General features: G+C 42.9%; 1 protein-coding gene across 1 annotated transcript in view; it reads right to left on the bottom strand.

Annotated features, from left to right (window-relative positions):
* LOC310875116 (zinc finger protein 385B-like) overlaps positions 1-11,763 on the bottom strand; it is a 55,933-nt gene extending 44,170 nt beyond the window's left edge. Inside the window, exons 1-2 of the mRNA XM_083788211.1 lie at positions 11,700-11,763; positions 10,178-10,280 (exon numbers count right to left, since the gene is read on the bottom strand). Of these exons, the coding sequence (XP_083644337.1) occupies positions 10,178-10,271 (94 nt within the window). The 5' untranslated portion in view covers positions 10,272-10,280; positions 11,700-11,763. The remainder of the gene's footprint in view (positions 1-10,177; positions 10,281-11,699) is intronic.
* Between the last annotated feature and the right edge of the window lie 3,903 nt (positions 11,764-15,666).

Below are 15,666 nucleotides of genomic sequence, written 5' to 3'. Positions count from 1 at the left end.
GCGCCACATGATGATGCACCGCCGCACGCACACCCGTGAGAAGCCGTACGCCTGCAGCCAGCGTGAGAAGACCTTCAGGCATTCAGGCAGTGATTGTGTGTGTGTGTGTGTGTGTGTGTGTGTGTGTGTGTGTGTGTGTGTGTGTGTGTGTGTGTGTGTGTGTGTGTGTGTGTGTGTGTGTGTGTGTGTGTGTGTGTGTGTGAAACTTATTGGGAAGTATCAATATGCTGCCCTGAAGGGATGCTTAACTTTTGGGTTGTAAACCTCATGGTCAAAATGTCTTGACATCTCAGCAATAGAGAGGTGATGTTGGTGTGGGCAGGGTTTGAACCCCACGCGTGTTTTAATTTGAATCATTAATTGTTATTTATTTTACCAGAGACTGAGACCTGGTCAAGGCAGCAGCTGCAACACCACAGCATTTTTAAATATTATAACAGCTTCTAAAGAAAAACAATTGCATGCCGCCTTCACCACATCGTTTATGATGCCCTTAAATTAATCAATATATGAATGAGTCTAATTTTACATGTTTGTATAGCTCATGTTCTGTAGCATAGCAGGAACATGCATTTTCCCCCAGATATGCCAAAACCTGGGGTACATAAAAAATCACACCTGTGTGAACCGAGTGGTGCAACTCCCCTCTCTCTCTCTCTCTCTCTCTCTCTCTCTCTCTCTCATTAGCAGGCAGCAGGCACAGCATACTCCTCTCTCTGTTTCTGGCGCCCCCTACTGGTATTAATAAGTCACAAACTCGTGTTGTTCCAATTTCACGCATGCGCACACCACTCGTGCTCATGACAACAGGATACAGGTACACGGACATTGCTGGTTGTAGGAGTGGTTGCACCACTCAAAAATCAACCAAGTGCAAGTGGTCATTACCAGAGCTGAGACAGAGAAGTGTACATACTGTACATATAAGCTAACGTTTAGCCGGCAGCATTGCTTTGTTACTGTTACATATTTAAATTAGTTGTATATATAGGCAGATTTTTTGCCGACATAGTCCCCCCACCAGAATTGTCCGGCTTTATACAAGTCAGACATCATGGATAAACAGTTGTGTGCCAGCTGTGCTCAGGGAAAGGGACATAGCTTTAGCATACAGGGATGAGAAAGCTGAGGAACCAAAACCTACTGTGTCTAAGATCCGTGTCATTTTAGATTTTAGCCGTGGCGATTAAAAAATAGCAGATCTATTTGCAATTAGTGCCGTGCTGCGAGCTTGCTGCTATTTTTGAACATTTTTGGAAAATCTGAAAAGCGTTTGAACATTTCTTTTTTTACTTCTCTCTTCTGGGGTCCCTGGCACAAAACATTTTCAGATAGGGGTCCGTGTATATCGCGCAATTTGGGGGTCCTTGGCACGAAAAAAGGGGGTTAATGGGCCCTTAATGGGGTCTTAATGGGCCCTTAATGGGCCCATCCCAATATAAATTGTCCTCTCATAACGTGTGTTTCACAAAATGTGTCTGGCGGTGTGTTACCTTGCTCTACTTCTGTATGAACCATTACTCTACGTCTCTGTCTGACGAAATAAGCCTTTTCCACTGAGACCCACAGGGAGCCCTAACCAGTGTTCATACCACATGGGTACTCTGACATTGTAATTGGGTCATCCTGGCCGGGTTATGTTCTGCTATTGCACGACGTCGTACACGGTCAAATCCTCAATGATAATTTAAAGGGGCATTCCACTCATTTTCAACATTTTACTATGTCATTAATATACCTTAGAACCGTTACTTTTCAGGATTCAAATTAAGAAAAAGTAGCAGATCGACAAGCTCAAAATGCATGTTGAGCTTGCATATCTGATACTTAAAATATGGAGATAACTATATTTTCCCCCTGTAATTTGTTGTAGCAATGCTGCTATATTCTGTGAGTTACACCGTGCGAGTTACACCGTGCGAGTTACACCGCATAAGGCACTTTCGTTAGCTACACCTTCGTAGCTTGCCTAATGCCTACTACTGTACATTCCTAATTGGCATGTCACCTCTAAAACAGGACTTATTTCTGGCTGATAACGTAACTTCTCACTTCTAAATTGTCATTCTCTAACCTGTCCTCTCTGTCACCTCAGTAATATAGCAAAATGCCTTTGAAAATAACAGCTCAGTTAGCTAATTTCTCCGATGTGCTGTCACACAATGACCGGACACGGCATTTATTCCATTATTATGCACTCCAGACTGTGTGTGTGAATAATTGTGTTCAAATAAAACAATTATTCCCACACCCGGGGAAACAAACAAACATGCGCATGCTCACGCTCACGCTCACACTCACACGCCTGCGTGTGCCCCATTTTCCTCCCTCTGGCTCCTTGTCGACCTGAATAAACATGCTGAGGGAGTGTGACACTGACAAAGCCTGACAGGTTTACACTTGATTTCAGGCAGCAGAGACAACTCCAAGTGCAATGTGGGCTTAACATGGCGTCCATGTACATGGGCTGCATACACTCTGCTTCTGCTCATATGAACACACACAAGGTTCCGTGATTGTATGTGTGTTGTTGTGGCGACTGAACACCAAACTCAGGAGTCATGTTCACAGGGTGCCAAACCATGGCCGTTTATTAACAGAAAGTTAAATACAAGATTTCACTTTTTCACTTTTTCAGGGGAAAATAGCAGTCAGAGTCAGCATGGGTTAACTTAAAAGTGATTTCACAGGTGGAGAGGAACTGTTGTCGTCATCGGTGGACCTTCGTCGCTTCAACTTAAATCTTCACTGAAAGGGATTCCAACGGGTGAGTAAAGGGTTAACTTAGGTATTTCTACGCCTGATACTCGAGTAGAGTAGTTTTACTCCTCCGAAGGCTGTGTACTAAGGCACATATATCACTCTGTATACACTCCGTTTCCATGCATGTCCGTGTACTTGGGTAGGGGTTTCCTTCCGGTTCCAATCCTGAATACACCTTGAGAGGTTAGCATGTGCTAGGTTGCCAAGCTAGCGTGTGCGCCGTCGGTGCCTGGGATTGGTAAGACACAGAATACTGTACATGCGGTCGGTGCAATTCCCAATCATCACATAGAATGGGATGTGAATTAAAGTGGTGGACCTGCTTACCACCCAACTGTGCTCGCCCATTCGTCTTTCAATGAGACAGAGAGAAGTTGCTTTTATAGTGTGTTTGCTCCAGCGGGGAGGTTTCACAAAGTTGTGGCATAATCAAGCTGATCAAGTAGGTGCACCTGTACGACGGGTACGTGTGTTCCTTCTATCAAGTGACGAGACATCACAGTGTATATAACCTTGTGTAAATAAAGCAGTTCTGGGTTTGACACCTGTGGTGTTGTACAGCCTATACTGGCTCACTTGCCAGTGAGGTCAGGGCCCACTCCCCCCACATGCAGGGAGGATATAGCGCCTCCGTCCTACTTGTCCCAGTCAGCACACTGCGCTGACAGGTGCCACTCCCAACCGTAGTGCAGCAACAAGGATTGCCATCCCCGCAAATCGTGCCAAATTCTTCCTTCATCTCACAAACGACGCGGCCTGGTGACAACCTGACATGTTACACTTCAAGGTCAAGCTTCACAACGTTCTCCACTAAACTTGTGACAGCTGATAGCCAGTTCCAAATAAACTGTAACCGATACACAATAAATATAATGGCAAACAATTCCAGTACAACAAGAAATAATACTATTCAGCATGAATAACAGTGCCTTTCTTACACAGTGACAATCTGATGTAAGTGTTGCCATTTTGCCATGAGATCAACAGTCATCGGCTTCTCCGATTGACCAAGCTTTGTTAGGCCGTTTGTGCCGCCGTACTAATATAATAGGTGCTATTCTTTAGCAGAGCAAGAATTACAAGTTAATGTTTGCGGTGCATGCGAATGTTGCGCTGGACGGTGCGCCTGAAAGGTGGACCGAGGAGGAGCCGTCATGCTGCCGTGGCTGCGGGCCACAGGGTGTACTCCTTCGGGGGCTACTGTGACGGCGAGAGCAGCAACGACATGGACCAGATCGACGTGCACGTCTTCAACACAGTGTCCTTGCGCTGGGCGAAGCTGCCGCCAGTGAGGCCCGGAAGAGGAGGGGGACGACCGCTCAACGTTCCCTCCATGCGCTGGGGCCACACGGCCGTGCTGATAGGAGACATCATCTACCTCTGGGGAGGCTGCACGTACACGTGGGAGTACTGCAAGGTGCTCTATGCGTTCGACGTCGACGCCAGCAGATGGTTCAAGCCCAGGATCTCCGGGACCGTGCCGGAGGCGAGGAGGAGCCACTCGGCATGTGGCTTTGGCGGGGTCATGTACATCTACGGAGGTTACAACCGAAACAAACAGCTGTCTCGCTGTTGTAACGACGTCCACATGTTGGACACCACCACGATGGCCTGGGCTTTAATCAACGCCAGAGGCACCCCGGCGCCCGTTTCATGTGGTCACTCTGCCACCATCATGGAGACAAATATGTTTGTATTCGGGGGCATAGGGAACAACGTCGACATGGACCACTACAATAACATCAGAGTTTTTGCCACCGAGACAAAATGGTGGCTGAGCACGCCATCTGCGCAGCTTCTTCCGGAAGGACGCTTTTGTCACGCAGCCTTTGCCTACAACGGAGAGCTGTACATATTTGGTGGCCACAATTTGGACCGGAAATTTGACGACATGTGGAAATTCAACCCGGAGACATGTTCCTGGAAGAGGGTCGAGCCCAAGGGAAAAGGCCCATGTGGGATGTCTAAGATGGGCTGTTGCATGGTGGGAGACTGCATCATCCTCTTTGGAAGATACACACCCCACGACCTGTACATCTTAGACTTAAGTCCTAGTCTGAAGATGCTATGCAAATTAGCAGTTATTCAGTATGGTCTGGAGCAGTCGAGAGTCCCACACGACATCAGGTGGGAACTTGCAGCCATGAACTGAAATGTACAAGTGTGCTCGCTGCCAGAGGGCCCACATAAACAGATATGCCAAGCAATGGAACGCAAAACGGAAAGATGAGATTAAAAAGGCTCCCTTCACTCAGATGGGAAACAAAGCCAGAGCACAGGATGTTCTACTAACTGCACTGCACCAGGACAGACATGTCTGCAAAGGAGATTTCTAAACATAGACCCTTTTACGTCCATTAGGAATGAGTATAGAAACAAAAGATGATTTGGGCAAAAGTGTGCACCATTTTGGAAGACTTCAGGATACAGAGAACTGAGAGTTGGAAAGGAAAATGACTGCAAAGGTGGAGACCTTTTTTGATAAATCGAACAATCGAGAAGCAGCTTTTTATTATTTTTTTATAAAAACGAATAGACTACCCACTTAAGCCCTATTGTATACTTGATAACACATTGTGTCATACAGAAATAGAGAAAAAATTGAAAATATTTTTTTATGTTTGGTTAGACAACAAGTGGCCCAAGTGTGTTTGTCCATAGGCCTACATTTGTATATGACGGCTTGTATGAGCATTCTTGAAGGAGCCCCTCCTATATATGGCTTTAATGTTTAACATTAGCACCCGTTGCTTAAACAAACATTATGTTGTAACTGATGTTGTAAGATGATAAGAGCGCCCCTCACTTCACACGGGTGTGATTTTGTATATCACTCCTACAGATCCATAAATCACGCGAATCAGTAATCGCAGACAATCGATAGTCATTAAACCAAACAGGCCTTTCAGATTTTTCATATTCCATTCTGATTGGCCACGATTGGCTTCCAAAGGTTGCAGGGGGGGGGTCCATTTTGAACAAAATGCCTCACATCATGAACGTAGACTAGAGTCCTATTGTCGCGAAACATGCACAAACATTCCCACTAAGCCAACGAGGAACACACCACATTTTTCACATCGTCCTGTTATAGCGCCAACAGGAGGGTAAACACATTTATCACAGGTTTTTGAGCAGTGCTAACCGCTCCAACATGTGACTGTGTGTTATTATTACGCCCCCTGTGATGTCATGTGGGTCAATAAATCACCATGCTTTATCTTGAAGGCACCGCTCACTTCACACTTGGTGTGATTTTTCATATTCCATCCCGATTGGCTTTTTTGATTGACCTGACCTGCTCTGAGGAACACTTTATCTAGTTTCTTATTTTCTGCTTTGTTGTTTTAGGCAATAGTAAAGCGCACAGTATACAGCTGGACTACTTCACCAGTAACAATGAATGACACTACTTCACAAGAACAAAGTTAGTGTAATTGGCTGTAAGATAATAGTCTACTAGACTTTATATATAAATATATATAAAGTCTAGTTTATATATTTAAAATAACATGCATAGATTATCAAATACAATACAAATACACAACTTTAGTTTTGAGCAGCAGTATCTCCCATTTTCTTACCACGAGGCAGCTTGTGACATGTCACAGCTCACAATCAGAGCTCACAATCAGAGCTCACAATGTGCCGCGATGCGATGCATTGTGAGCTTGTAGATCTGCTATTTTCAAAATGTTTGTATACATTTGAGAACTTGAAATGAGAATTTCAAGTTCAATTTCAAGAATTGAATTCTGCACAATGAGTATATTTACGTAACGTTTGGTACTTTAAGTACATTTTGATGCCAATGCTTTTGTACTTTTATTCAAGTAACACACACACACACACACACACACACACACACACACACACACACACACACACACACACACACACACACACACACACACACACACACACACACACACACACACACAACTGAGGCTAAGTGAAGCTAGAATGGTTGGTCAAGAGAACAGCTTGCAGTGAACATCCTGTGTGCAAGGGGACACACTGTCCTGTCAGGAGGTACAGCTCCTGTGTGCTGTGACTGACTGTGCACCAAGGTTATAGAGTTTTTATTTTTATTTCGTTTTGAGTTTTCATTTTGAGTTTTCAAAATGTTCCGAGTTTAGTTCTGATTTGTTTTTAAAGTGGGTTAGCTAGTTTAGTTTTCATTTAAGGAAAATGTTAGTTTGGTTTTTTTCTTCGTTTTAGTGTTAGTTCAGTTTTTTTATTGTAATATGGGGTAGTCAGTGGTGAAATTCAACATGTTCAGAAAAACAGAAGATCTACAAGCTCACAGCGCTTCGCGTTGCGCCACATTGTGAGCTTGTTTATTAGTATTTTCAAGTTAAACACTAAACAGTAAGTGCTTTCAAGGTAAACAGTAAAAACTGTGTTAATTGTCTCCACCAGGCCGAAGGCATGGGGAGTATGCAGTATGTTTTGCACTCCGTCTGTGTGTGTGTGTGTGTGTGTGTGTGTGTGTGTGTGTATGTGTGTGTGTGTGTGTGTGTGTCCGTCCGTCCGTCCGTCCGTCCTTCCTTCCTTCCTTCCGTCCGTCCGGTACCAGTTAATCTCCGGCACCGTTAGCCCGATCCATGCCAAACTTTGCACACACAGTCCCTGGATGCCAACGATGAACCCAAATATTCCTCAACGGCCTGTTATAGCGCCACCATGAGGCCGATTTAGGCAAAACACATTTCTGTAGATTACTCGTACACATTTTATCCATACATCACACAATTTGGTATACACTATCTCCATAGTCATGTGATCAACACGGATCTGCATCATTTCCCATCTTCCATCCTGATTGGCTAAGATTGGCTTCCAAAGCTCACATGATTGGTCCGTATCGAACAAAATGCCACAAATCACAAACACAGTGTGCAATTCCCATGAAATTATACACACACACTTCCACTAGGCCGAGGACGACATGCCACTAATGTTTTTCCAAATCAGCCTCACGGTGGCGCTATAACAGGGCAATTCCTGTTTTTACCTATAAATGCATCGAACTGTATACAACTTATGTATGCGCATTCCATAGAGGCCATGGAAAAACATTGTCCCTGCATCCCTCCACATCTGCCGGTTATAGCGCCACCATGAGGCCGATTTCTGCAAAACACATTGTTTATGTTAGTCGTACAGATTTTATCCAAAACTCACGCAAATCGGTACACATGATCTCTGTAGTCATGTGATCAAGACGAGTCTGTTGGATTTCTCAGATTCTGCACTTATTGGCTAAAATGTAGAATCCAGAATTCTATCCTCAGAGATGCTATGAGTGATCTGGCTCTGCATTTCCTCAACAAAATGAAGAATATTGTTGCAAAAAACAAACAAACAAAATGTTTCTATTACTCCTAAACATTTTGCCAAACATCACACACACTCCTATCCTCCTGGTGGAGACCTGTGCCCAGAAGGGCACTTTTTCTAGTTAACTCTGTACACCGAGTCATGACACAACTCACTCACACACTCACGCATATACACACACAGACTTGCGCACATACGCAAACGTGCCCGTGCGTACACACACACACACACACACACACACACACACACACACACACACACACACACACACACACACACACAACTGCATTAGCGCGGCCTCATACTTTAAACTATGAATGATGACTCCAACAAATGTCTAATCTGATCCAGAACATGTCAATAAACACTAATGATAACAAAGCAGGGTTGTGAGAGGACGCATGGTTTGTTTCTACTGATGAACATGGAGCCAGGCAAATGCATGCGACAGATTCCGTCTCATGAATCTCCATTAAAAGCTGATGCATCATGGCCGACTTTTCCAGCATGTTGATTGGTCAAACTGGCCTGCACGGATGGTGATGATTAATGTCTGATTGCAGCAACAGGCGTGCAAGAAATTCACTGAAAGCAATAGGCCCCATTAGGCGCCGGAGAGGGGGTCATTTGGGTCTGAATGTCCCTGCACTATTGGGGAATACTCCCTTCAGGAGTTACCAATCAGGGACGGCTCTGGGGGGAGCCGTCCCCTAAGCCCTAAGCCCCCCCTAAGCCAAACAAGCCCAATTGGCTCACTTCTATGTAAACCAAGATTCATTAGCCCCCGCTCTAAATAGCCCCCCATAGCACCCCCAGTCACGGTTACCAATTCTACAAATTATCGCCACCTGGCCGAAGGCATGGGTAGAGAGTATATTTTGCACTCTGTCCGTCCGTCCGTCTGTGTGTCCGTCCGTCCGTCCGTCCATGTGTGTCCGTCTGTGTGTGTGTGTCTGTCTATGGACAGCTAATCTCTGCCACCCTTGGCTCGATTGCAGCCACACTCTGCACACAGACTCCCAGGATGCCAGAGCTGAACCTCTGCCCCGAAATTTTAAAAACAGCCTCATGGTGGCGCTATAACGGCCCCATTCCTGTTTTTACCTATAACTGCACCGATCTGTGTACAACTTTGTATGCACACTTAGAGTGCATGACATTATTCCGATGGTCCATTATTCCGTTGGTCGAACTAGCCCCAACTAATCCTATACCTAACCATAACTCAAAGTGTGGGTTCCATTTTGTACACTCTCAGAGTTATGGGGGTCCTTGAAATTAAAAAGTTTGAGAACCACTGTGGTACACTAAATGATACAGAGCTTCAAATTGGATAATTTCAAGACCTGTGAAGGAAGTAAGTAAAGGCTTTTTTGGCTGCTGTGCAAAGTGCCTATAATCCATGGTTTACAGTAATTTTGTTTGCCATTTAATTAAAATGATGATCAAATGCTGTTTTAAGGTTCACACTGAAAAAGCTGGAAAATGGAAGCCAAAAGGCATTTGAATAAGTGAGTCTAGGACTCTTCTTGAGACTGCATTAATAGAATACATGTAGATTTTCTACAGAGAGAAGACGGCCTATTCATACAATGGCTTGGTGGTAAAACAATTACAATATTGGAAAAAGTATAATCCAATAGCAGATAACAAGAGGCCCACCGCACATGAGTGATCAAACAAAATACATTTTCACATTTCTCTCTAGTGGAAAATAACGGATGTGTGTATGCAAACATTTTTCTAATGAATAAACCCATAATAATGGGCTGAATCTGTCTTTATTGTTCAGTGGGCTGGACTGGCCAGCAGTTTTCAAGACCTACACTCAATGAATACTAAAGTGATGGGAAATAATTGGACAGTAAGTCGATTAAAGTGTATTACTGTTTTAATGTACCCATTCTTATAATCCGATTTACATGGTTTGACCATTGTCCTGAATCTGATCCAGTGGCATTTGTACACATGCACACATTTACATGTCGATGGGGTCTACTTACCACAGTAAAATCCTCAGTTTTCATTTATCCATTTGTAACTTGTGGGGGTGAAATGAGAGAGTTCCTACCTGTGACAGCAGCCTTGTTGACTTGACGTAGTCTCCTCTGGTGGGTCTTGCCTCTGTAGTGGATCTGAGCCTGGGCACCGGAGTTGAGCTGCATGTTACACACCTGTAGGGGTGTATTCATCAGTATTCATTAATATCAATATGAGCTACTGTATGCTTCTATGCTGTCTTTGTTACTTTGCAGGGTCTGCGGCACGTCAACAGACAATAGCACTTTGAATTAGCGTTTGCATTTTTTAACACACTCTTAACCTATTGAAAAGATGAGAGAGATATGTATTTCTATTCTAAAACATTTCTATTCATTGAACGCAATGACAATGATTGCTTGACCTCTCTCTGCTGAAATGTTGTTTTAGACCAAGAAACAGTCATTCCACAACCCGTTTCTGAGGGGGATGCACACCAAGTGTGGTCGAGTTGGAGGGGCGTATGCAGTTGCAGTTAGGGGAGAAGATATTTTAAGTACACAATTTATCATATTATATTATATTATATTATATTGTGATATATTTGATGAGAGAAACATTTATAAGCTAATTATTGCTACAAGCTCACAAGGCATCATTAGGCACCTTGTGAGCTTGTAGATCGGCTACTTTATTTTTGTTTTTCTGCAGTTGGCCATTCTGTCTACACATACTGCGCAGGATGTGATTGCTGAAAGAACATATGTGACTGATCTGCGTCGATAACAACACTGTCAATTTATGTTCTGAATTAATAAAAAAGTGGGTAGAGCGGCCGCTTGGTAATCAGAAGGTTGAACTACTCTCGATGACCAGGTTGGTGACTTGCATGGTTTCCTGTACTGTGTGTGTGATGTGTTTGAATGGGGGAATGTTAATGCACAATGCGCAATTCTAAAAGCACTTTGGATGAAGGCACCGCACCATATAATTGCACCATTTACTATTTAATGGCTAGTTGCAGCCCTACACAGTAAAATAATCAGTGTTCATTTATCCCTTTCCAACTCAGAGAGTGTACCGTTGTAACCAAATGGACCTGTATAACAGTCTCACATTTAAAAGGTCCATTTGGACAACATTTCAGCCATTGGATGTTGTACTCTCAACACCTCTGTTGCATAATGTTTCTCGTTTCCCTGGACCCTGACTCACATCTGTGAGGCAACGATTATGCCGTTTCCAACGCTGTAATGTGGCGGCTGCCTCCATAAGCAAATTCCTTTAGGGGAAAAAAGTATCTTTTTGAACAGTGTTACATTTTCTTTTGTATATGTTTTCCTATATGCTGTGTAGCACTGTGGTAGTTTTGAAATGTGCTCTATAAATAAAATTTACTTGACGTTCCCAACGAAAATGGAAGCATATGGATAATGGCGGCCATCAGCTTACAGAAGTAAACAAAACGTGTAAAAAAAAGAAAAAGGGACCAGACAAATTAATTATTATTTCAAAAAGATATTTTTTTTGCTCTATGTATGTATTGTTTTGTTTATATTATTTATACAGCTTTTATCTTTAACACATGATGGATGTATCTGTATTATACACACCTTGCACAGCGTGACGCTGTTGCCACCCTGACGACGCTCCCGCTTCAACCTCTCCTCCTTCTCCTCCTCTCCGTTCTCCTGCTCCTCCTCCGCCTCATCCTCCTGACTCCTGGGAGGGAGGTTGCTTTCCAGACAGCCTGACATCTTGCGGCGCTTCATACCTTGAGGAAGAGGGTAAAGGTCAGGATGTGTGTGCCATATCCAGCCGTTCTGATTATCAACCTTTTTAATTCCATGGACCCCGCGCTTTGATATGCATTAGTGCTAATAGGGCACGGACCCCCATTTGATACGAGTTTTATCTCTGGGACTGCAATCCCCACTACAATATCCTCAGTGTTAATTTAGACTGAGAGTGTACAAATGGAACCAAAATGGACCTATAAGAGTCCATTTGGTTCCATTGTTTATATTGCTCCCATAACTTGTCAATATTCAACAAACTTAAATTGTGCTTTGTTACAGTATAGGAATAGTGACAGAATGCAAATATTTTCCCTGTCCGTTAGACTCACTGACTGGTAGTTGAGTGGAAAAGATATGTGAGCACTTATTCCAACATGATTCCAAAATAGACATTAGTAAACAGAAGAACTATGTGCTTCCATGCTCTTCAACCTCCACAAATCTTAACCACTTAAACCCTATACTAAGCAAACTAGAGTCTTCCTGTGACTTGGTGTCTTTTTGAGGGGCACTTCTTTTGTCCACAAACGTCTCATATTTGCCATTGACAATGAAATGAGAAATTAGGTCATATGTCCGCCAAATATGACGTAAATTTGTGGCAAAACAAACATTAAATGCCATTGACAATGAACGGACAATTTATGTCATATGTAGTGTTCCCCTCAACCCTCTCTTTGCCAAAAATAGCTGTTATACAAAGACAACGCACTACAAGCACACTACAAGCTCATGTACAATCTTGTACTGTAGATCTGCTATTTTCATTTCCCCCAGAATCATGTAGTTAAGCATTTATAGTTTGGTTCAGCTGTACTTCCCGAATTCAACTCCTCAATAAATAAGAGCTTCATCTACAACATGTAGTTACATTCTCAACCTAACTGCTATAGCCACTTTGTCAGCATGAGGATAAGCCTTTTCTTTCATTATATAAACCTTGTTCACTTACTGTATATCACCTTGGTGATGTGCTATCCATGCATGTGTAGTCACTGACTGAACATTTTCTGACTGTAGGAGGGGTTTATTCCCCAAATTAATTGATAAGCAGCAACTGTTTATTCCTTCAAAATTTAGCTGCCATTTTGAATGTTCACTGTAGATATCGGCCAGGAGTGTAAATAAACCAAAATGTGCAAACTAACAGCAAAAGTCCTCACTATCAGGGAAAACAAACAAACAAACAAAACAGAAAGGGAGGGTTTAAATCCATTGAGAGAACAAAACAGAAAAGCACAACAATACAAAGACCAAGAGAACAAACATGTTTTCTTCTGCACAGCGCATCAGATGTGTACAAAGATGTCTTATCTTTACTTTTATACCTTTTTATGTAGTGGTTTTTAAATAACTTGGATTCAACTCAGTTTATCTCCCTGGTGCTGTGTGAGCAACAAATACTGAACTGAAGCCAGTTTTCACCCTGGTGTTTACTGTAGATGTATCAAATAATTGATTGAATACTGTATTAGACAGAAATGTAAACGGTACAGTCAAACACTTTACTTGCATGGTCTACTCTAAAAGGATAGCAGCAAAACATTTACTTGCGATCTTGTTTCCATTTGGGTCCAATGTATTCAATATATAAACATGACATGACAAATAACAAAATTCAATAGATCACAAAGTATAAAACACTAAATGTAGAAAGAAAATCACACCCGTGTGAAGTGAGGGGCGCTCTGATCATCTCATTCCGGCCAATCAGAATTTGTGTCCTCACCTTCGTCTTCAATGTTTGTGTTACGCAATGTTTGTGTTTCTGCTACAAACACTCAAAATTGTCCATTCATTGTCAATAGCATTTAATGTTTGTGTTAGGACAAAGTTTGTGTTTGCACACACACTAAAAGCTGGACATAGGAGAAAATGGGTTATAAAGAGAGGGGGGGGGGGTGATCACCTGTCTAAGGGAGAAGTGATCATTTCCCTCTCCCTTAGGCCTGCTGAAAGGTGGATTTTCAGGCCTGTTTTAAAGGATGCCAGTGATCTGCATTTTTTTAGGGAAGGGGTCAGGGCATTCCGCACTTGGGTGGCAGTGCTGTAGAAAAATAATTATGTTTGTTTGTTGTAAGTGGGTGGTACCAGATCTTTGTTCTCGCTCCCTCTAGTATTGTGGCTGTGGGTGTCGGTCACCTTTTTTGAGGGGCACTAGCCCCTCTTACTTCCAGCTTTTGGTTACTGTCCTCAAGTCTTAAAAAATTTAATTCCCATTGACAATGAATGGAGACGTCATAGTATCTGAGCAAATAGGCATAGTGTCTATTTTACGTCAGTGACGCGTGTAATCTTTTGGTAATTAGTCAGGTATGCGGTTACTGAGGGCATTGTGGGCAAAGCCACATTTACTATGTTGAATATCAATCGCATTTTCAATTGCTTAACTCTGTCTTCTACCCGGAGCCAACTTAGGCTAGCAAAATGGGTTGAAAAGAGGTGGGTCCCAGGCCCATGACCCACAAATTAGCTTGTTTTGGAGGTTTTAAGCTTAGTCTTAAGTGACATTAAGTGACATTGGGATGTTGGAGAACCAAGAAGTGGAAGCATAGTCAAAGGAGGGCTGCATTAGGGCTCCAGCACTGTAACCAGCGCTCCAGCACTGTTCATTAATGCAGTGGCTCTCAACCTGTGTGTCGGATTTTGGGAAGGTCCCCAGATGACAGTAAAGTGACAGACCTATTACTGCATCAAAAGTAATCAACAGACTACAATATAAAAACTGGTCAAACATTGTCAAATAATATAAGAAAACAATTGTGAAAATATAGCTATTTTCTGTGGAACCGAGTCCATGTGCTGGTCAGGTGGCCCAGTTCAACTATAATTATTTTAGTAAGGGTGAGAACCACTGCATTAATGCAAACAACCTACTCCTCCCAACGGAAGGTGATCGGTCTGCCGACTCAGTATATAACGAATTGCATTTATAAGAAGGGCCAGGAGTTTGAGCTATACTGTTCCAAAGTGTGATCTAAGTTTGACTTTGAACGTGGTATGATTAGCATCTTCCTCTACTCTCTTAGGAAGAGGGTACCGTACTTGAAGAGGTTCCCCAGCTAAATGATTGAGTTATGAGCCAAATTGACCCTTATACTGTAGGTTTGTAACTCCATGTGCACATTCTCACAGTTAAATTAACACTGTGGACTTCATAGTGACTAGAATGTAGTCTATGTGTAGACTAGAATGTACAGTAGTCTCTAAAGTTCTCTAAAACTCAAATAAAAATTTAATGGGAGTCCGTGGCCAAATGCATATCAAACAGTGGGTCCTTGAAATGATAAAGGTTAAGAAACACTGCTATACAGTGGGTAGAGTTTACTGAGAATACATAAACCAATATCCAGAGACATTATTTCCTCTTTACAAACATTGGATACTGGATATGTGCACATTCAGGGGGCAAAACCTCTTTGACTGGAACACGCAAAAATTCTAATGAGCTGTGTGTGATTCTAGTCGGGTAGAGCGGCGAGCTGCAGTGCCTGATCACGTGCCCTCCAGCAGGCTACAAGTCTGTCTCAAACTAAAAAGATGCGTTTCAAATATGCTGTAAAGATTGCTGCATTCTGCCCCCAACGTTATACAGTAGCTGCACAGAAACCCTATCTGTGAGAGAGCGGTTAGAGGAGAACGGCCACTCGATGAATAGCTAACGGAAGGGTATCTCTGAATGTGCAACTCATCAAACCATGAAAAGGATGGGCCTGCCTGCTACAGCATGATTGTGTGTATTAAAATGGCCACTGGGTGCAGGGCATTCAATTTGTCCTCT

Source organism: Protomyctophum parallelum, assembly GCF_964188405.1.
Source record: "Protomyctophum parallelum genome assembly, chromosome: 17".
In the NCBI taxonomy this organism is placed as follows: domain Eukaryota; kingdom Metazoa; phylum Chordata; class Actinopteri; order Myctophiformes; family Myctophidae; genus Protomyctophum; species Protomyctophum parallelum.
This window is presented reverse-complemented; position numbering and strand designations above follow the sequence as displayed.